The 23,810-nt window shown below is 38.9% G+C and overlaps 1 protein-coding gene across 1 annotated transcript in view; it reads right to left on the bottom strand.

Moving 5' to 3' along the window:
• The window catches only part of LOC120537175 (calnexin-like), a 53,584-nt gene that overhangs the window by 16,772 nt on the left and 13,002 nt on the right, over positions 1-23,810 (bottom strand). The window contains exons 9-12 of the mRNA XM_039765914.1: positions 19,644-19,833; positions 7,219-7,332; positions 2,243-2,399; positions 1,420-1,614 (exon numbers count right to left, since the gene is read on the bottom strand). Of these exons, the coding sequence (XP_039621848.1) occupies positions 1,420-1,614; positions 2,243-2,399; positions 7,219-7,332; positions 19,644-19,833 (656 nt within the window). The remainder of the gene's footprint in view (positions 1-1,419; positions 1,615-2,242; positions 2,400-7,218; positions 7,333-19,643; positions 19,834-23,810) is intronic.

The following is a 23,810-nucleotide window of genomic DNA, read 5'->3' as shown; positions in this document are numbered from 1 at the left end:
GTGACTTCTTATTTCGCCCAGATGGAGAACACCCCTCACCCCTTCCCAGTCTACCCATCACTAAGAAGTACACATAACTGAAACACTTCTTGATCCATGCCAAATTTAGGGCACCAACACTGTCTGCCCTGAACTGGTCCCTTAATAAAATTCATGTTTTCTGGATTTTCATGTTTATGTTCATTCATTAGCAAACCTGTATAACCATGTTCAGGGTCACATTGGCTGTAACCCATCCTAGTAACTATAAGAGTCAATCCTGGACGGGGCTCCATTTTCTAACCCGCTTAAACTAAATCAGGGTTGTGAGGGCTGCACTTGCTCCTGGCAGCATTAGCTTACAAGGCAGGAACCAAATTAGTTCATGACAATACCCATAAATCCACACACCCTGACATGGACATGACCAGTTATGCTAATCTGGACATCTGGGAGATGTGGACCTGACAAACCATGAGAAAGTGCAACCTGCACATGGACATTAAGGGGCTTTTGATTAGAACGTGGCTCCATGAGGCAGCAGCACCAACCAACTCATTATCATAAATCCTCATTTTTACCTTTATTCAATGTATATATTGAACTATATAAATATAATATTGTAGTAAATACATGTGCTGTATTGTGAACGTTTTAACATTACTATCCCATACAAAATACTGTATTTCAACATAGCTAAATTTATTTTATGATGGTGGCATAGTGTGTAGAGGTTATTGTATTTTTACTGTTTTCAGGGATGCCAGGGGCAGCGACCCGGCCGGAACGCCGTGAGGGACCAGATGTGGGTCTGCGCCCACCCTGGATCATGTGGGGGCCGCCTTCCTGGTTGCTTTGGGGGCCATGAGTTGAGCGCATGGAAGCCCCACCCTGTAGGGGCCCGTGGTCACCGCCAGGAGGCGCCCCAATGCCTTGGGGACCTGTTACTTCAGCACTTCCGCCACACCAGGAAGTGCTGGGGGGAAGAATTAAAAGGGCGCCCGGAGAGCTGCCGGGAGAACAGCCGGCACTTCCGCCACGCTGGGGCGTGGCCAATGAAGGAGTGTCGGGAATCACCTGGAGCTCATCCGGGAGGATATAAAAGGGGCCGTCTCCCTTCATTCAGGGCTGGAGTCGGGTGGAAGACGGACGAGGTACGAGAAAGAGTGTGGAGACAGCCCGAAGGAAGGCATATTGTGGCCAGGACTGTGCGTTGGGGTTTGTGCACTACTTTGGACTGGGTCTTAGTGACCATTTATTGTAAATAATTTGTAAATAAAATACGTATGGTGGTGACAAACAACATGTCCGCCTGTCTGTGTCCGGGTCGGCTCCACACTGTATATAGTCATTACTCTCATGTGCACAGCAGTGATACCCTTATAAGCCTAAAAATGAATGAATTTAACTAATTTGTTTTCCTAAAATTCAATGACTCACCTGCTTTTTTTCCCACATGTTAGCAGTCCATTGTTCTGCCACCTTCTCATCAGAACAAACTAATAAATTATCAAAAAAGATGTTAGGGGTCAATGACCACAGCTCCAGACCCACAGCTCCTATAGCATCCATACGGAATGGGTGAGGATCTTCAAAATAGTCCGGGTTTGGGATCATTCTAGGCTTCCATAAACCCTGGAAATGTATGAATATCGAATATTAATCAGCATCGTTTCAGTCAAGTGAATATTAGGAGCTAAAAATAATGAAAAAAAGAGACTTAAATGTTTGAAAAATCAATCAATACCAGTAGGGCTAGTGTTAAATCCCAGAACCACGAGACATTAAGTGACAATTCATTAAAATAGTAAAAATTAAAACATTAGAAAAACTAAGACGAGTGCAAGCCATTCAATTTAACAAAGTTTGCCAGTCTTATTCACTTAATTCTTCCAAAACAACATCAAGTCTAGCTGTCCTGCTTATGGCTTGGCAGCTCATTGGGCAGCATTACATCAAGACACGGCCCTCTGGTCAAATTATGTCCTACTCTGTGTGCTGTTTTCAAGTTCTTCTTATATCCATGTTGGCTTCTATTATTGAATCTGATTTCCTCCAACAATCTGAAAACATTTTGTCAGGTCAACTGGCAGTAAGTACATGGCTGGTGTTTCCACAGTTAGGCTGGCGTCCCATCTAAGGTTTGTAGCTCCTGTCCACTAGTTGATGGTGAGATAGTTTCTTTTACCTACAGACAAATGGGTGAGCACCCTTCACACCCAATCCCGAGCTTTTTTCTCTAAAATAGCTGCATGTAAAATACCTGGTAGTTGGGGTTTGGGATCATGGGTGGCTTCCATTTGCCTTTATAAGCAGGGTTGAGTATTGTGGGTGCCGTCCACTCCCCACATCCAGGGGCAACTGTGCACACAGGATTGGGAATCAGAGGAGCCTCCCAGTTTCCATCCATTGAGTCATCCCTGTATGGAAAAAAAACTACAATATGGACCCAGATATCAAGGAAGTGGAAAATAGAAACTTTAACTTACAATCACTTGTCACCTGAAATAGGATCGCATAACAGGAACATTTGGCTCCACTGAATTTTTTTAGTACTGTACATATGTTAACAACTATGTATTGGTCATTGTGTATCTAGTGTCCTCTGTTTTTCAGAAGGCAATTTAAATCTCATTTCATCTTTTTATTTTGGACTGTGACGTAGCCCTTCTCTAATCTGCACACAAAGTGATTATCTATGACTAATAAATCAGCATGAGCTGACAAAAGATACTAAAACTGCAACAGGAACCACCAGAAACCTCCACAGCAAAAACAAGCATTTGAGCTGACTGACATTTATGATTGTTAGTGACAAGATGAAGGATGATTCATCTGACTGCATGACTTTTTTTGCCAAACAGCCATTTTATGTGCAAGAAGGAGATTTTTGCACTGCAATCAGACCACAGAAAGCTCCTGAAAATTTTTTATCGATTACATTTCCAGTTCCAGTCAAATGAACTATTGTTCATTTATCTTTGTTCATTGTTCATTGCTAGCAAAAGCCGCTGATGTCTTTCACCCCAACAACACCTCAGCCACTGTCCCTAATGTAACATAATTGTTTTAATGTATATAATAATGTAACAGCATTTTTTCACTTAAGAAACATAGCTAAAGTTAGACCTCTTATATCATTGAAAGATGCTGAGAAATTAGTTCATGCGTTTGTTTTCACTTGACTAGATTACTGTAACGCACTCCTCTCGGGACCACCCAAAAAAGACATAAATCGATTGCAATGAGTGCAGAATGCAGATGCTAGAATCCTAACTGGGAAAAGAAAATCTGAACACATCTCTCTAGTTTTGATGTCACTACACTGGTTACCTGTGTCATTCAGGACTGACTTTAAAATTCTGCTTATGGTTTATAAAGCCTTAAATAATCTCGCCCCATCTTATATATCGGAATGTCTGACACCTTATATTCCAAATCGTAATCTTAGATCATCAAATGAGTGTCTCCTTAGAATTTCAAAAGCTAAACTTAAAAGAAGTGGTGAGGCGGCCTTCTGCTGTTATGCACCTAAAATAGCCTGCCAATAGGAATTCACCAGGCTGATACAGTAGAGCACTTTAAAACACTGCTGAAAACACATTACTTTAACATGGCCTTCTCATAACTTCACTTTAACTTAATCCTGATACTCTGTATGTTCAATTCATCATAATAACTATTCATGGTGGCTCTAAAATCCGTACTGACCCCTACTCTCTCTTCTGTTTCTTTTTCTGGTTTCTTTGTGGTGGTGGCCTGCGCCACCACCACCTACTCAAAGCTTCATGATGCTCCAACAATGATGGATGGATTAAAAGGCAGAAGTCTACGTGACCATCATCATCAAGTCCTTCCATGAGAACACTAAATCCAAAGAGGACTGTTTCATTTATGTTAGGTAGAATGCCCAGAGGGGCCTGGGCGATCTCATGGTCTGGAATCCCTACAGATTTTATTTTTTTCTCCAGTCTGGAGTTTTTTTTTTTTTGTTGTTTTTTCTGTCCACCCTGGCCATTAGACCTTACGCTTATTCTATGTTAATTAATGTTGACTTATTTTATCGTTTTACTGTGTCTTTTATTTTTCTACTAGCAACTTGGCGCACGCTATGCTGCGCATTGGATGACCACAGTTGAAGGACTCCCTGTTTAAACGTGGCTGCCAGTCGTGAACTTGTACCGTGGAGACGCGTCGTTGCGGTAATGCCTGTGAGTGGTGAGTGTCAGTTTGAGACCGTTCACTCGGAGTGTCTTGCGAGACCAAACGTTTCTGTATATTACGGTTGTTTTGCAATCGTAAGGACCTCTCGTCGGGTGTGTCATTGGCACGCTTTTGCCTCTTTCTTTCGCGATCACGGCGTAATCTGTCTTCTCTCTGTGTATGGGTTTCAGTTGCCTTTCGTTGTGTGGCAGAGGCGCGTCGTTGAGCTAATCTGTGTGAATGCTGAGTGTCCATTTCTTGCGAGTGACTGTCACGCCTCTTCTTTGCTTCGTGATCACGCTGTAATGTGTCCAAGCGCGGTGGACGCTGTAAGGGTAGGTTGTGGTTTCTGTTTCTTTCATGATTTTTTTATTTCATTTCATTGATTATTTAATAGGCAGAGGGGAGAAGACGTTAATGTGACTCTCTGTCATTTGTTTACTTTGTTTTGAAAAGATTTTCGGGAACAGGAAAAATAAAAGTAAATGGGAAAGAACGTAAGCAGGAATTCTGAGAGGGGACGGACTGGGGCTTTTCTACGGGGCGGCTATACAGCCAAAAGGAACGCGGACCCGGACACGGACACCGCGCTGGGCTTTTATTATATAGATTCTTCATTACGTAAAGCACTTTGAGCTACTTTTTGTATGAAAATATGCTATATAAATAAATGTTGTTGTTGATAACCAAGTTAGCCAGTGTTCATCACAGAAGTTCACATCAATGCAATAATAAACTATCAGCACTCTCTGAAAATCTGTGAGATCTTTTTTGAACCATGGTAGCCAGACTTCAACTACATGACTTGGTAACTTGTTCCAGAATCGCTCAGTTCTTTGAGTGAAAATGTCCAATCATACATTCACTTCCTGTTAATTTCCTGTTCACTAGCATGTGATCTGCTTGAAAGAATTATATTGGATCAGCTTTCAAGCATTCTTGACATTGGCATTCATCGTTACTGTAATAACAATAAAAATATAAACTAAACACAAAAACATAAAAAAGTAACATTATCTGGATGATCCTGACCAGTTTACAATATAATAAACAAATGTACTGATCCTCTATAAGTTTCTTTCATGGAACTATTGCCTGTTCTGTTGACACTAGAATGAGTGGCGGAAGTAAACCTTGTGTCTCTATTATAAAAGAAAATCTTGAGACAAGACAAGACTATTGCCAAGAGATTTTTTCAAATCCCGCGTGACTAGACTATTATCAAGAGATTTTTTTCAAGTCCCACCCTCCTCACAACCATTTTAAACCATACCCATGGGCCACACACCTCTCATTCATGTGAATGCTTTTGTCAGACACAGTTCCTGCACTCTCAGCTCTTATAAATTTTCCAGCTCTTATAAAGTTCCCAATAAAAGAAGACCTATTTTGTCCAAATCTTATTGAATTTCATCTCGAGAGGTTATCAACAGAATAAATTTATATATGGGCAATCCTATCACAGAGAAAATATGAAGTCAAATGAATTAATGCGAAAATTGTCGATTGGTAACACAGCAAATTAGTTAAATGCGTATCCATAGACTATGCTGAAACAGTTGGTGGTGATGGTGCGCAAGATGAAAACATCAACTTACAATATCCCATAGAATATCTACAACTATTAACACCGTCCAGTCTTCCACCGGCCGAATTACTGTTCAAAGAAGGATGTATCGTAATGTTATTGATTAATTGTATTCAAAATTGGTAAAACAACTCTGACATGTAAAATTTTAAGAGGTGACAAGAAAGGCAATGTAGTACATCTTCCCCGGATAACATTAGACACCAAAGGAGATCTTGATATGTCAATTCGTTGTAAAATGTTGACAGTTTCCCGTTAGAATAGCTTTTGCTATGACAATTAACAAATCACAGGGACAAAAATTCGAAAAAGTCGGTTTATTTATAAGAGAGAAAGAAACGATATTCACTCACAGGCAGTTATACGTTGCATTGTTACAATGTAAGTCCAAACACGGAATCAAAATTCATTGCAATATTGATGAAAAGTTAATTTAAAAAATTGTTTTTACCGAAGTTTTACTGTAAAAGTGTAAGTTTAAAAAGTATTTGCATGTTAATTTGAAAGCCTAACTGAACAAAAACGTATAACGCAACGAATACCACTAAAGCAACATGAAGCATAATTTTCTTTCAATTTATTACATTTTACTATTTTTTACTATGGTTAATTACTTGCTGTAATGTAAAATAGTTAATTCTGTTATGCATATGTAGCAATTCCCATGAAATAGTAATCTTTTTAAATTGTACATCTGCATCCCCATATGCGAGCGGCAGATCCGCGAAGAGGCTAGCTCATTGTGCCGCCTGGGGGTTGGTCAGTGAAGCAAGCAGTGGGCAGAGCCCCCTTGTAAATTAATAATATATTCTAATTCAGTGCCAGTCTTATTTTTAGTACATAATGATGAAAGTAAAACAAAAACAGATATGATCTTGGAAATTCTAGATTTACATTGGATTCTATTACAATCAAGGCTATTATAATATGATTGTTATGGGTTCCCGGTCATTTTGATTTACTTAAAAAAGAAATAGTGCCTTGACTTTCTAGAATTGCCACAGTTAAAACAAATATTGACGCAAACCCCATATAACCCCATGTCATAGTTTGCCAGCATTTGAAGATTGCCTGCTTCACTATATCTGGATGCATAATGGGACTGAAGGAGAGAAGTCATTGACGGCAAGAACTGGTCAATCGATGGCGTTGCTGAGTGAATAGAGACATACAGTATGGAACAGGTGACAGTGACGTGAATTATTGAGTTGACATGATTAAGGCATACATGGCAACTAATATGGTGTTTAAATGAACTCCACACAAGGAAGGAATGGAGAATTAACAGGAATGCAGCCACAGTAGCTTTCCAGTTGCCAGTATTACATTAAAAATACTGCATTGAGAAAACGAATGAATGAGGACATTACACAATTCTTATAAAACAACTCATTTATATTAAAAGAACATGTAGCACGTGGGTTTAATTTGAGAAAGAATTTGCTTACCAGTCTTCTGGCTTTTCTGCGTCTGGGTCGGAGATAAATGGGTCCTCTGCATCCAGCCAGCCCAGAGGCTTCACAGCCGTAGGATCAGGCATCCAACGAGGGGCATCGTCATCCCTTCAAAGTGGAGAAATACAGTTATTGGTATCCTTGTTTTTTTATTCCTGTTCAGTTTTGTTTCTGAATGATCTGATTGGTAAATACGTAGAGAAAAGGTTTTTCAAGCTACGTATATGCAGATTATTTGGCATATTGGCTATAGCAGGGAAACGAGTAACACATCCAGATTATTAACAGGTTTATTGTCTAAGTCATCATATGAGAAGAATTTGTACTATAACAAATCCCAGTGCCTAATTTTATGGTGCCTTCACTAAGTATGTGGCCCCGTGGAGTTTTTCACATTTTGCTGTTTAAAATTACTGGTGCTTACAGTAATACATTTAATTAGAACTACAATATTTTTAAATTATTTATTTTCAAAAGCAAAATATAAGACTATAGATCCTTTTAAATTAACCTTTATATCTGTAAAACGCAATTTATGTGTATTTGTTTGTTCTTTATGCACAGCTTTGTTTTACTAGTCATAGAGCTCAACATTTGGCACACAGATACAGCTGCAGTTGCCAAAATGTTTGGACCATATGGAAAAAACGAAAAGGAGTGATTTGTAAATTTACTTTGATTTGTATTCAAATAAAAGCAGTATAAAAATATAATATTTTAGATTATGTTTTTTTGAAGACGTGTTTATTCAGAAATTGATGTTGTGGAAGATGGCCCAGACACAGATAGGTAGACATGGTATTAAGCACCACACTCACATTTATTTACACTATATAACATTTACAAAAGTGCACACACAACCCCAAAACTCCCCCAAAAGTCCGGGCTTCAATACAATGCCTCACTCTCTTCAGGCCACCTCCTTTACTCTCCTCCGAGCTCCGTCCTCTTCCACCCGACTCCAGCCCTCGAATGGAGGGAGGTGGCCCCTTTTATCCCCACCTGGACGTGCTCCAGGTGCCTCCTGATAATCTTCCGCCAGTACTCCCCAGTGTGGCGGAAGTACCGGCTGCGCACCCAGAAGCACTCTGGTTGTCCCTGGTCTTCTTCTCCCCAGCACTTCCGGGTGTGGTGGAAGTGCTGAGGGCCAGGGCTCCTCAGGCATTGGGGCTCCCCCTGGCGGTGACCACGGGCTCGTATAAGGTTGAGCTTCCAAGCTCAGTTCCCGTGGTCCCTGAAGCCACCAGGGTGGCAGCCCCCTCGTGGTCTGGTGGACGATCCTCCTGGTACCTGGTACCACCCCCAGCCACTCACCACAATGTTTATCTTCCAAAGAAACTGGGACTGAGTAGCTTAGGACTAACGACGACATGAGAAGCTGACATAACAAGAAGATGCGCAAAGGTGAGGCAGTCATGTTATAATGCAGTATATATGAGGCCAGCAAAAAAGTTCTAGACCTTCAAGAGGAAGGATAGATTGAGGCTCACCAATTTGCCAACAGATGTGCCAACGCTGCACTTAGACAACAATGTTCACAAATGATAAATCAGTAAGACTTGTGGCATTTCACCCTCTACGGAGCATAATTAATTAAAAGATTCAAGGAATCAATTCAAATCTCATCTGTATTCTTTGCAGAAGGGGGATTCATTAGGTGCCATGGTGCATAAAGGCCAAGGCCAAAAAACCCTTCTGAATGCATGTAATCTCTGACCATTGTGTTCTCCAGGCTAAAGAGCAAAGGGACCATCTAAGCTGTTATCAAAGTGAGTTCAACAAGCCAGCATCTATCATGGTAAGGAGGGTGTGGTATGGAGATGAGTCAATGTCTACTTGCACATCTGTGAGGGCACAATTAATAAGAAAGATATAATCACATTTTAGAGCAACATAAGCCACCAGCTAGACAAAGTCTTATTCAGGGACATCCCAACAACAGCAACAGCAAACCTCATTCTGTCCGGATTACGAGTGCATTGCTGCCTAATCAGAGCCTGCAGTCCTGACTTGTCTCTGACTGAAATGTGTGCTGCATTATTAAGTGCAAAATACGGCAACAAAGACTGTGTCACTGAAGAACTGTATAATGGATGAATGCGGAAAAGTCTGCTTGCTAAACCACCTTGTGTCTCCAGTGCCCAAATGCTTAATACTGTACAGTAGGTACTATTAAAAGAAAAGATGGTGTTACACTGTGGTAAACACTTGGCTGTCCCAGCCTTTTCACAGGGTGTTGCAGTCATCAGATTGTATATGAGTATGTATTGTGAATAAAACAATTCACATGATAAAACATCAAATAAAGTGCTTTTGTACTATTTTCAATATTACACAGGGAGAATACAATTTACAAATCACTTCTTTTTGTTTTTATTTGTATTTTCTATACTGTTCCAACTTTTTATGAATTTATAGAACTCATCGCCATAAGTTATGCTCTTGAAATATAAATTCAGTGGTTGGAGCAGCTTGGGGTCAGAAGAAATATTACATACTACTACAGTGTGAACGATCAACAGAGAGATAGCACCATGAAGGCTATGATGGTGGTATGATGGTTAGCATGCTTGCTTTTCAACCAGGAGATCTGAGTTTAATTCCCACCCATTTCATTTTACCTTTTCTTTTAACAAGCTTTTCCTTCACTGTTTTTGCTGTGGATCCATATATCAATGAAGTATCCTGCTCCATCTTATATATTGGAATTCCTGACACGTTATATTCCAAATCATAACCTTAGATCCTCAAATGAGTGTCTCCTTAGAATTCAAAAAGCTAAACATAAAAGAAGTGGTGAGGTGGCCTTCTGCTGCTATGCACCTAAAATAGCCTGCCAATAGGAATTTGCCAGGCTAATACAGTAGAGCACTTTAAAACACTGCTGAAAACACATTACTTTAACATGACCTTCTCATAACTTCACTTTAACTTAATCCTGATACTCTGTATGTTCAATTCATCATAATAACTTTTCATAGTGGCTCCAAAATCCATACTGACCCCAACTCTCTCTTCTGTTTCTTTTTCCGGTTTCTTTGTGGTGGCAGCCTGCGCCAACACCACCTACTCAAAGCATCATGATGCACCAACATTGATGGACTGGAAGCCAGAAGTCTACGTGACCATCATCATCAGGTCCTTCCATGAAAACCCTAAATACAAAGAGGACTGTTTGACTTATGTTAGGTAGATTGCCCAGAGGGGACTGGGCGGTCTCTTGGTCTGGAACCCCTACAGATTTTATTTTTTCTCCAGCCTTTGGAGTTTTTTTTTTTGTTTTTTCTGTCCACCCTGGCCATCGGACCTTACTCTTATTCTATGTTAATTAATGTTGACCTATGTTTATTTTTTATTGTGTCTTCTATTTTTCTATTCATTTTGTAAAGCAGTTTGAGCTACATTTTTATGTATGAATATGTGCTATATAAATAAATGTTGATTGATTGATTGAAGCTATGTAAGTGAGGGAAGGGAGGCTTAGGGTGGCATAAGTGATTGTGCTACCACAGCAGGCTCAGATTTCATAACAAATTGCAGTCACTGAACATAATTAGTCTAAGCACAATGATTTTGTTCATGTTAAATGTATGGCAAAGTTTGGAAATAAGCAAAGCCAGGAAAGAGAGCAGGAAGTTCAAAAAATAAGGTGTTCTGCAATGCTGCAGTGTGATCTACTAACAGAGAAACAGCACCATGTGGGACGTTGTGGTGAGCATGTTTACTGTTAGTCCGATTTGAGTTTTTTGGTGCTGGAGTTAAAAACCTTGGGGTATTGTACTCAAAGAAGCTTCAGAACTCTAGAAGTGGTTATGTACCCAATGCAAAATGAATAAGGGTAATAAAGTATGGTAATATATAATTTGCAATGCCTTCCTACTCTCTCTGCTTGGCAATGCCGGGTAACTTTAATTATTTTGTAAAGCCAGAAATTAAATCCAGAAGTCTATTATTGTACATATACAATGACGCACCAGTTTATAAGGCATTATTATTATTATTATTATTATTACTGGGGACTTCGCCCCATGCTCATTTCGCTCGCCAACCCCCTGTGCTACACGCTAGCAATTTTGTGTCTCTGCCACTTGCGTATGTTGATTTCTCTTTCACCAAACAAGAAATCTTTTAATTCTCATGGCTACGCCTCTTCATTGGGAAGAAACACTACTTTTCCCTGATGGCAACATGAATTAGATGATCCACAAGTCTCCGACTTAAAGTTTAAAGTCAAACAATATCTGCATACTTCGTCATATCATCTATGTCCATATATTCAATCTCTTTTCAACTGTTCTGTTATTTCACCGAGTAATAATTTCCACTCGTTAGCACTAATGCGATCTTTACTATCAGTTTTTTGAGAATTTCAAATTTTAGTATTTTCATAATCTCTAACCTGCTCTGCATGTGTATCGCGCCAACGTTTTTTAACCTCTTAACAACTTTCTACTTTGTCCTCTAGTCTTTGTCTTTTATTTCCAACCCTGCTTGGAGCTGAGAGCGCAGGAACTGTGTCTGACAACAGCATTCACATGACTGAGAAGTGAGTGGACCATGGGCGTGGTTGTAAATGTTTGAGAGGAGGGTGGGACTTGTCAAAAACACTTGACAAAAAGTCTCGTCTCGTAGGACCTGAAATTATCTCTCGCAGGAGTTGAAATTATCTCAGAGAAAGTCTCGTCCCAGGATTTCCTTTTATAATAGAGAGGTTATTATTGTTATTATTATTATTACTATTATTATTATTATTATTACTAGGTGACGCCCGCCATAGTATACGGCGTTGTAAGTATAGGAACGGAAAATGGTGAGAAAGGAATTCAGAAATCAAGAAGAAATAAATGTTTCTTGAAAGACGCAGCGTACATGTAGAATTTCTGGCCAAGTAGGATTACATGTGAAAGTGATAAATAAATCAGGCTTCCTGGACTTCTTGGACTTCCTGGAAATGTGGACAGTAATATGATCATTTTGCCTACACGTACATTGTTATTTTCAGCGTTTGCTTGCAGTGTATTTAAACATTGTATTGTTTCACATGCAGATCTTGCTGATGTAATCTGAGATAGTTGAGACGCGCGCCCTCTGTTTTAACATATGTATCTACGACGTACTGTTGGAATAGTTTGCTGCTGGAGTGCAAAATACTAGATGTATTCCTCATTGCTAATCTGTACTCGTAAAATTGGCATTGAGTAAGCCTGATTCGCTTGACGGTTCTTTTATCGGGAACATGTTGTAAATCTTTGTGCCAGCCAATGTCTCAGTAAGGGATTAAAAGTGGGTAAACCATAGGATCGCAATTCATATTGAGTGTGGAAATCTGTTTACAGGATCTGTTTATGGGATAGATGCAAATGTCCCTTTTGGCAGGCATTTCGCCATCTTCTCTGATGAAAATCACTGCAATGTCGGGGCATTGTATCGTCGTAAATCCTGCCTAGGGTTTTCCTTGAAAACCATTCGTACAGATGCTGTTGCATTGGACTGAGCGATTTCATGCATGTGTGTATGATTTAGCGAAGGGGTTGACGGTTCTGAGCATGGAACCTAGCTGGAGAAGTACTGTACATTTTCGCTGCATGCAGAGTTTGCTTTATTTTGTAAGCGTACTGCAGTAGCTTGCGCTGTGTCAAAAACATACAACTGTCCATATCCTGGAGAGATAGAAGTGTTAGCGTATAATGGAGAGATCTGGTGATAAATTTGCCCGTGTATTTTAAAACAGTATGGTCTGTGGCCAGGAGGTTGAGTTATCTATGCACCCATGGAAGCAAACGCTAGATAATAGTTGTATTCTCAAATGTGTTCACGATAATTTTTAGCTTCGGATGTTTGCTGTGTAAGAAGCTGTTGTAAAGACACAGGAGGCTCCCGCAAAGATGGTAAAGCTACTTTACCGTTGTGGCAGCACCTCGTGTACTTGTTGGATGTATTACGCTCAGCAGGCCAGTATAGTGCATAGCATGGAAGACGACCAATAGGAATCGAGAAATGCCGTGTCGGCTGCTTGTGGGTGGGACCAGTTTTGAAGTGGAAGCAGGACGAGCCAGAAGAGAAATATATATAAGAGATTATTATTATTACCGTATTTACTCATATACCAAGTGCCTTCGTGTTAGACAAGCACCCTAATTTTTACAAAGAAAATCGCGAAAATTGTTTTGCCCCGTGACGCGCGTTGTAATTGTATAGGAAGTGTTTAGAGAGAAATAGAGCGCGAGCGAGAAAGAGCGAGAGAGTGCGAGAGCGTGAGCGAGAGAGAGAGCATGAGCAAGCGACAGAGAGAGAGAGATAACACGAGCAAGCGAGAGAGAGATAGCGCAAGCAAGCGAGAGAGTGCAAGTGCGCGAGTAAGAGAGAGAGAGAGAGCAAGCAAGCGAGCCCAAGCAGAAGAAGTAAACATTACAGAATTGCATTTCCTTGTGTATAATGTGCACCTGATTTTCTGATGCTAATTTTCAGGAAAAATTTTTCGCGTGATACATGCGTAAATACGGTATTATTAATATTATTACCTATTTAATATAGTGTTACACCTTCCTGGGTTTTTGGAACAGCATGAAGTCATCTAGGAATGGATTGTAGAAGATGATGGATGTGTTGTTCTGGAATGCTGTACACCTGAGCAAACTGTGCAGTTACTGTAAATTGGACAGCTGCACAGTCTTGCTGTACGGAAGCGTTTCTCAACCTCTAATTATTTGCGACCCGAGTTTTTATAACAGTTTTAATCGCGCCCCCCCTAACATTTTTTTGAAATGTAGATGCATATTTTATTATAGCTACTTAACTTTTATCGACATTTATCTAACTCTATATTTATTGTTCTAGTATCAGAATGTAGTTTAAGTTAATTTGTTTTGGTTTCAACAGATGGTTTTTTTTCATATTTTTGATTCGTGTTTTCTTTTTTCACATCTTCGCGCCCCCCTAGGGGGGCCTGCCCCACAGGTTGAGAACCACTGCTGTACAGCAAGCCAAATTAACATTCAGAGACATTTGAAAATGCAGTATGATATCTTAAAATGAATTACAGTTATCTGAAAACCCCTCTTTCTTAAGATATTTTAAATGTATTTTAAGATATCGCAAATAGATTTCAAAATACAGTATCTTGAAATAAGCTCCCATGCATTTTGAGATAACTCAGATATACATACAATATACACTGAGATGTCATTAAAAAACGTCTGTAGACATTTTGAGATATTTAAAGTACAATTCAGGAAATCTCAAAGTGACTGTGTAAAATTGCCTATTTTAAGACATCTGGAAATGTATTTGAGATATTTTAAAAATGAGATATCTTAATGAGATGCATTTCAGAATGCTCTGGATGTTATTTAACCAGTTAGGGAAATGTAGTTAAGATACTTAAAATGTATTTCTGAAACCTCATTATATATTTTTAGATCTCTCAAATCCATTTAATAATAACTTGAAATGTGTCTCTGCTCTATTTTATACGGAAGCGTATTAGGGCCACGGGTGAAAAAAAAATACGAACACAGTGAAGAAAAAAAAATCTAAATGTCGAGATTAAAGTCGACATGTTGACTTTATTCTCGACATTTCCACTTTATTCTCGCCATTTATGTCGAGATTAAAGTCGACATTTATACTTTATTCTATTGTTTATTTTGTCAGTAGAATGTCGCAAACTAAACATCTTAAAATGAATGTTCAATTTACTAGATTTTCTCAAACCCCTTCATTAATTAATGTAGCACATTAAATGCTTTATATTAAGTGTTCCCCGACCCAGTTTTTAATCTCTATGCGCTTCTTCAACTGACTTCCTCTTGCACTGTGAGGTGCAGACAGCGATCGCCGCACATTGACTTCATGATGTTCCTGCTCTAAGAACATTCAGAATACTAAGAGAAATACTTGATATCTTCTTCACGATGAAATGCATTAAAGCATGTATTAAACATGCGTGGCGGGGGGCACGGTGGCGTGGCTATAGAGCTGCTCCCTTGCATTAAGGGGTTCCCAGTTGTATGTTCTGTGTAGTGAACTTTATGGCAAGTGTGACGAGGCTCCAAAAAACTGGATATATAAATGGGGATCGCACAGGTTTAACTGCAATATCGGTAAATGTTGGGTTCGTGATGTGGTGGTCGGAGACACGAACGCAGAATTCAATGGATGTTCTTCTGAGCGGGCTTTCTTTATTACATGCTCGCTGTCTCTATCTGACGTACTAAACTTCCAGTTCCAATCCTTGTTTTTTCTTTCTGCACATAACCAATCACCACACGATAAACGTCTTTGTGAAATTAAAACAAGTTATAAACCTAGACCCCAGAGTTTAGAGTAAAATGTACAGAACTTAAAATGTATTAAAGCACGTGGGGGCACGGTGGCGTGGTGGTTGCACTGCTGCTTCGCAGCAAGGGGGTCCCGGGTGTTCCCTGCCTTGAGTTTGCATGTTTTTCGGGTGGGTCTACTCGGCGTGTTTCAGTTTCCTTTCAAAGACGTGTAGGATGTGGGGTTTTGTTATGTATTATTGACCCTGCTACTTTATATGTTGAACGTATTCACCCTGCGATGTGTTGGCGTCTCATTCAGGATTTACTCCTGCCTCGCACAAGATGCTTGCTGGGATGGGCGCAACCCTGAGTGGATGGCATAATTAAACATGTATAATGAAGACTTGTTTTTTAATTTCTGAAAACTCCATCCCAGCAAGCACCGTGCACCCACATGCTTTAATAATTTAAAGTTCTGAAAACTCCGAGGTCTAAGTTTATAACTTGTTTTAATTTCACAAAGACGTTTATCTTGTGGTGATTGGTTATGTGCAGAAAGAAAAAGCAAGGATAGAAACTGGAGGTTTAGTACGTCAGATAGAGACAGCACGCAGGCAATAAAGAAAGCCCGCTCAGAAGAACATCCATTGAATTCTGCGTTCGTGTCTCCGACCCACCAAGCCCAATATTTACACAATATTTAAGTTAAACCTGTGCGATACCCATTCATATATCCAGTTTTTGGGACTTTGCACTACACTGAACATACAACTGGGGACCCCTTAACGCAAGGGAGCAGCTCTATAGCCACGCCACCGTGCCCCCCGCCACCCATGTTTAATACATGCTTTAGTGCATTTCATCGTGAAGAAGATATCAAGTATTTCTCTTAGTATTCTGAATGTTCTTAGAGCAGGAACATCATGAAGTCAATGTGCGGCGATCGCTGTCTGCGCCTCTCAGTGCAAGAGGAAGTCAGTTGAAGAAGCGCATAGAGATTAAAAACTGGGTCGGGGAACACTTAATATAAAGCATTTAATGTGCTACATTAATTAATGAAGGGGTTTGAGAAAATCTAGTAAATTGAACATTCATTTTAAGATGTTTAGTTTGCGACATTCTACTGACAAAATAAACAATAGAATAAAGTATAAATGTCGACTTTAATCTCGACATTTAGACTTTTTTTTTCTTCGCGGTGTCCGTATTTTTTTTTTTTCACCGTGGCCCTAATACGCTTCCGTAATTTTAGCTATCTAAAAGTGTATTTCAGGATACTCAAATACTTTTTAGGATATATTTTAAAAGGCAAGAACGTATTTTAAGATATCTTGAGTAGCACTTTCAGATATCCAATTTAAGGTATCTCAAATGCTTTTCTGTAAACCACAAAACAGCTTCCTGCATATTTTCTGATATCTCAAATTCCTTTCAAGGTATCTTAAAATATACAAGTCAGATTTAAAAAAAGGGATATTTTTCAAGAAGTGACTTTAAATTATCTTGAAATTGACACATTCTTGAACACGGCTAAATACAGAAGTGTGAACAAGGCTTTAGAAAGCAGTATGAATGCATGTCTTTTGTGAGTTTCACATTTCTCAATTGTGAAATCACATGTGAATTTTAGTGTCAGTTTCCCAAAACTGTATGCCAATCAAACGTGCCTTTGTTGTTCATCACTAGCTACAGTCCTTTGGAGGCTACAGTATTCTTCTGAATGGTCTCTCTCACAAGTTTCCTGGGTAGCTAGAAGACATCCAAGTCTTCATAGAGCCAAAACTGGGCCATGTTTTGTACATTTTTCTATACTGGATTTACTATGCAACGAGAGATTGCACTTTTCATATAACCTGCACCTTTAAATAACTTTAACACATTGTCTTTGAATATTATTTTTTTCTTTCTGATGTACCTATTCTTTTAACATTTACTAACTGACTATGGGACTTCCCAGATCCTGTGGTGTTTAACATGGACCTCAGGTGCTCCTCTGTATATTCAACAGGTTATCATGACTTCTACAAGCATTGCGCTGTACCACTGACTGCACCTTCACAGTCCTTAACCCATTTTTTGCAATTGCCAAACAGAAGCCAAGACATGAAAGTACGTTGTTGCTCCGTCACTCTCTTCTGGTGTCAGGACCTCCAGTGGATTAAATGTCTTTTGATGTAGTTTGGTGTTTTTCCGCATTTTATTTCTTTAATATTCATCCAACCATTTTCTAACCCGCTGAATCCGAATACAGGGTCATGGGGGTCTGCTGGAGCCAATCCCAGCCAACACAGGGCACAAGGCAGGAACCAATCCTGCCCACTGCAGGGCACACAAAAACACACCCACACACCAAGCACACACTAGGGCCAATTCAGAATCGCCAATGCACCTAACCTGCATGTCTTTGGATTGTGGGAGGAAACCGGAGCACCCAGGAGGAAACCCACGCAGATACAGGGAGAACATGCAAACTCCACGCAGGGAGGACCTGGGAAGCGAACCTGGGTCTCCTAACTGCGAGGCAGCAGCGCTACCACTGCGCCACCGTGCTGCCCTTTCTTTAATATTTCTATTCTTTATTTATTGCCACCATGATAAGGTCATGCTATATCACATTTGGTGCATCCAAGGATGCTTCCTTACTGCATCATTTGTCTTTGCATATCAGTCAATTCATGATGCAGCAGATGTGGCCTGTTTAACCCTTCAGTTGAAGGTTATCCTTATTGTACTTAAGAATAAAGGGAATAATTTCTCCAAAAATTATTAAAAATTAAGACTTTTGGTTTAAGAATTAAAGGTTTTGAACTAAGTATTCAAGACTATTATTTACGGTGGGCCCTTTTGATGGAAGCTCATTTGATTGTTAGACCCTCATTTGTTCAGTCTATGAATTCCGGCTTGTATTTTCAAATTTCTGACACATGAAAAACAAACTAGAGATTCAATTTAATTTAACATTTTGTTTTTCATTGAAAGGTGCTCCTGCTGGTCATAGCTAGTCTTCTTATATAATACGCTACTGTGGCTGTCCATTTGTCTGTCCAGGATTTTAAATCACCTGTAGCTCACAAACTGTTTGAATTATTGACCTGAAATTTGGTACACATATACTACATGATGTCTACTATCCACTTTCGGGGTGATGATTGACCGCCAAGGTTATTCCTATTTTTATTTTTTATTTTATTGTAGAACCAGCTCTTGGCAGCAGCCAGTAGGGCAGCCATGCGGCGCATGCGTAAGGGCGCCGTTCTCATCCCTACCACCTTCGCCATCACTTCCTCTACCTCTTCATATCTCAAATCATTCTTGAGGCAGATTGAAGACTTAAGTGCCAGCTTAAGTGAAAAATTAAGGAAAATGTACTAAGTAATTGCAATACACACACTGACTTAATCAGTTTTAACATGAAAAGATGCCGACGAAAGAAAAGAAGAAGTGGGCCGCTAGGGTGGAGAAAAGAAGAGCTGCTCAGGAAACAGCAAGCGCATCAACCTCTGAGCAAACGAATGCTAAACATACAGAGAAAAAGGATGAATATGCTAAAGTCGAGTGTAACAGTTACTGGTAGCTCATAATATGGTGTGGTAGTAAGCAGGAGAATAGCAATGACAGTAGGTAAGGAAAGAGATTGCTGTGAAAAGAAGAAAATCATATATCAAGAGAGGGATCAAATACAGGAAAGAGGTCGAAACACAAAGAGCTGCAGGCACAAAATCCAAAACACAAGGCAGGATCAAAAACCTAAAAAACAGGCCAAGGACAGCAAGCGCCAGAATACTCGAGTTCAGGATTTCACGAAGGAACCCAAGCAGAACGCTAAAGCAGGGGAGGGAAGGAAAGCCCAGCTCAGTTTATAATTCCTCTTGAAAACCACATCAAGTGACTGCAGCCCAATTATCATTGCTAAGCAACAGATTAAAATGGGTGGGGCTGGGAAAAGCTAAATAGGGGAGAAGGGACTGGGGCGGAGCCATGCAACAGCCGTCTTTTAATATAGGACATTTTTAATTGAATGGGAAGGATTTGTTGAATTTTCTTGATTTAAAATAAGTTGACAAAACCAAAATTCTTTAAAATTCCATATTTGCACACAATGAAATGTGAAAAGGACCAAGAGGGATGACTGTATGTTACTGTATTATTAGTCATTACCAGTCCAGTGGTTTGTGGGTATTTGGATCCGGAATCTGAATTCGATCGTCCCAATCCTCCGGCTTAGTATCTTCAGGGTCTTCGATCTCCTTTGGGGGAATGACTGGTGGGGACATGTCTTTCAATAGGCTCCCTTCATTAATCACTGATTGGTCAATGAGGATTTTGAAGTGGTTGTCTGGATATAAAACTGAAAAAAAGAACAGGTAACTTTTGAGCAAGATCACAAATCACATTTTGTTTATCTCTATTTTAATATTGTATTTTATTAGCAGGATAAGTTTTTTGGATGACAAAAAATACATGGAATTTACTTGGGGGCCCCTGAAGCTGGATCTCCAAGGACAAAAATAAAGAACATCTGAATTGCTTCTGTACCATAATCTACAGGCCACACATGAATATGAAGCCATTTACATTTTTCACTGCCTGTTCGAGCCTTTCAGCAATAGGCTACAGCTTTTAAATTATTTGGAGCATACCATACAATTTTTACACATGTACAGTAGCGTTTGTTTGTCTGTGCATTGATTTTAACTTCATTATGGTGACATCATGACACTGCCATTTTATACATTAGGTTGTACCGGTATAACGGGGAAAAATAAAGCTTTTTACAATTTATTAAACAAAACTCATATGATTTAGTTTGTGTGATATTTTAATAATGGAACATAGGTTTATTTAAATAAGGTGCAGCTTTTAAGTGAATAGAATAGAATAGAAATGTAGATCTCATAGGAAAAAGCTAAAAAGGCACATGACAAGAACACAACAACATGGCAGGCAAAAGTGAGCGTTTTCCTGGAGGAAAGCACATTAATAGGTTGATGAGACTAATAGCAAACAGACTGATGTATAGACTGATGGGATATGTGCAAATACCAACACGCATCCTCGTATATAGTGTCAGAGTTAATAGACAGTTCATGTTTCAAGCTTAAGAGGCTCACAAAATTTTTGCAGACTGCACGGTGCACCATCTTTTATGAATAAAATTTGTAACTGTCAGCTGAATCCGAGTGTTTGAATTGTGTGTGTTCGTGTACGTCATGTGCTCGTGTTGCTGTACGTTTCTGGTGTTCATCATGGCTGCTCGTGCTCGTGGATAACCAGTTTTGAAAGGATGAAGTGATACTGATAGACTTTTTGACTAAAAAATGTAGGTCATATAAATGTACTATTGTTATTATTGTGTAACTATTTTATATACAGTATGTACTTATTAACACATACTTATATATTTAGATTATACATGTTTATAGATCTACTAGCTGTGTAAGCCTGTGCTGTAAAAAGCACGATGTCTTAGAAACTATTGAAATTGTCAGAAATACAACTGAAATGTAGAGATATCAGGTAATTAATAAACTTATTTAGGTTTAGATTAAATAACATTTGTTATTATTTCACTGAAACCTTCTGCTTGGTACAGACAGAATACGGAAAAAATGGAAGCAGTTATATTGAGAGGTGTTGCTTTGGGCTGGTTTTAGAAGATGTGAGCACTACTGACAGATACGCTGTCGGTAGATAATAAACCCCAGATTTTAATTTTATTTTAATTGTATTTGATCATTCATCTACAAGTTATTTATCACAGAGTAACACATTTTTCCATGTCTACTAGTAGGTGTTGTTTCCTTGATTTTAATTATTTATTGTTTTTTAACTAGGGTGCACTTTCCAGCTGGGAGACGTACTGTATCTGAGATTTTTAATTCAATCTGAAGTGCTTTCTTTTCAAACTCAGTCATTAAAGCTTTTGATTTGGGGTGGCAATTTGACAGGGGTTGAAGGATGGATTTTTTGTTTGCCTTTTTATCTGTAATTCACATCTCACAGTGTGCATATTTAAGATATTTTTTTATTATTCACTGTATGTAGTTTTGGCACAAATCTATGAGAGTTTTCTTTGTTACCATTTGTAAACCTACCATAGCAACACTGATTAACTTTTATTATATAAAATAATAAATATATAAATTTAACATATTATCCAGTTTTAAGCAATAATAAAGGAAACTATAATGTCAGTTGGTATCAACAAATGGCACATCACAAACATTTGTAGTAATAAAATGCATTGAATGTGTCATACCAACAGAAGTCTGAGTTGTTTTGCTGTCAGGGTTGTTTCTGTTGCCATTATTTTCCCTTTTTCAGAGTTGAGAAGTAAACGGGATTACTGGGATCGTAGCCCAAATTTTCCCATTGTGTGACCAGGCTGCCGGTCACTATTGCTATTATTCATGTTTATGTTCCTTTCATGTCAACTTGACACCATTTTATTTACACAATCACTACCTTTGTCTGGTTGCTTTGATGGCCGTACTGTTTATGGTAACGATGTCAACTACCAGTCACATGGGCGTGATGCATAGCATCATGTGAGAGGGTCTTGTGATGTCACCGTGATGTCATTTGAAATGATGACAGTGCACAATACTCAGCATCCAAGTTTTAAGATTAAAACCAAAACACTCTGAGAATGTTCAGATTAGCTTAGTTACGAAAAAGAATTGTAGCAACTGTTAGGATGTTTCTTTTTTCTTTTTGACTAAGGATTTTTGCCTTTTAATAAAGTATCTATCTATCTATCTATCTATCTATCTATCTATCTATCTATCTATCTATCTATCTATCTATCTATCTATCTTTTAACATTTTTTTGACTTTGAACTTTGCTTGTCTTAACAATTATACTTAATTAATTTTTTTTGCCCTTGAAATCCTTTCATCTCCTGGGGCCTCATGTATAACGCCGTGCGTAGAACTCGCACTATAACATGGCGTAAGCACAAAAGCCGAAATGTGTTTACGCACAGAAAAATCCAGATGCAGGAATCTGTGCGTACTCCAACTTCCACGTTCTTCCGCTACATAAATCCCGATCAGCGTGAAAACTAACACTCGTGCACGCGCATTTTGTAACGCCCCAAATCCTCCCAGAATTACGCCTATTTGAATATGCAAATCAATATAAATCGCCCTTAAGCGCAGCCTTCTGTGAAAAGACAATGGGAAAAGCACGGGGAAAATATAAGAATTTCAGCGAATACCAAGTGGAGGCAAAGGAAAAACATACTATTTGTTCAAATAAACCGTGGTATAATCAACAAAATGAAGTTGATCGAGTGACATAGCGTGTTGGAGAAACTTGAAAGCTCACATTCACAAAATCGCACAGTGCCGGAAATAAAAAAGAAGTCACATATCAAAGTCGCCGTGGAAAGAAGAGTTGTAAGCCCACTGTCTGAGTGTCATATGAAAGCTTATTAGGGTACAGAGAAAAAAGGCACACGGTGGAGAAAAAGCACGAAATGTCAACTTTAATCTCGACATTTCCACTTTAATCTCGTAGTTTATTTTGTCATTTAGTAGAACATTATAAACTTTATCTTAAAATCGTTTAATTAACCAGTTTCTCAAATCACATCGTAATTAAAGTAGCACGTTAAATGCTTTGTTTTGTATTTGATCTTCTACTCGTATGTGATCTATGTGTGTGAATCACTACTTGCTTCTTAAACCAGCTCTCTTCCTCCAACTGGACACAGAGTCCATTACATTTGTGATATTACAGCTCTCTGAATAACTAAAATACTGAGATGTATACGTGATGTCATTTTCATGATGATAGGAGCTAAAGCACGTTATTAAACATGTGTTTCATGAGCCTCGTGCTCATGACAAGCATTTATCTTTTGTCGAAATTTGTCGCTGCGTTTTTAGCTGTGTTGTTATTTTCTCTTTCTGTTTTATATTCAATATATATTGGCATGGCCGCCCCAAGAGTGCTTTTCTTTCCCCAAGTAACTGATCGCCATACATCTTTGTAGTACATGTTTAATTATTCTATCCTTCACGACACTCCCAGTGAAGAATATAGATTATTTAAATGAAGTTAAAGTTTTATGTGTATAATTTAACAAACATATTTTGCTGCATTTCACCTTAAAAATGATATCGTCATCATATGTAAATACGCGCTTAATAAAGTGGCTCAGGTTGTGAGATATTATAACTGTAGTGCAAGTTTATAGTGGGATGATTGTACTTATAAGTACCAACAGTTCTACAAGGAGCAATTGATTGAGTGCATTTAAAGTTCTTGGGATTAAACTGTTTCTGAACCGTGAGGTCTGTACAGGAAAGGCTTTAAAA

This window comes from Polypterus senegalus, chromosome 10 (genome assembly GCF_016835505.1).
Source record: "Polypterus senegalus isolate Bchr_013 chromosome 10, ASM1683550v1, whole genome shotgun sequence".
Lineage (NCBI taxonomy): Eukaryota > Metazoa > Chordata > Cladistia > Polypteriformes > Polypteridae > Polypterus > Polypterus senegalus.
This window is presented reverse-complemented; position numbering and strand designations above follow the sequence as displayed.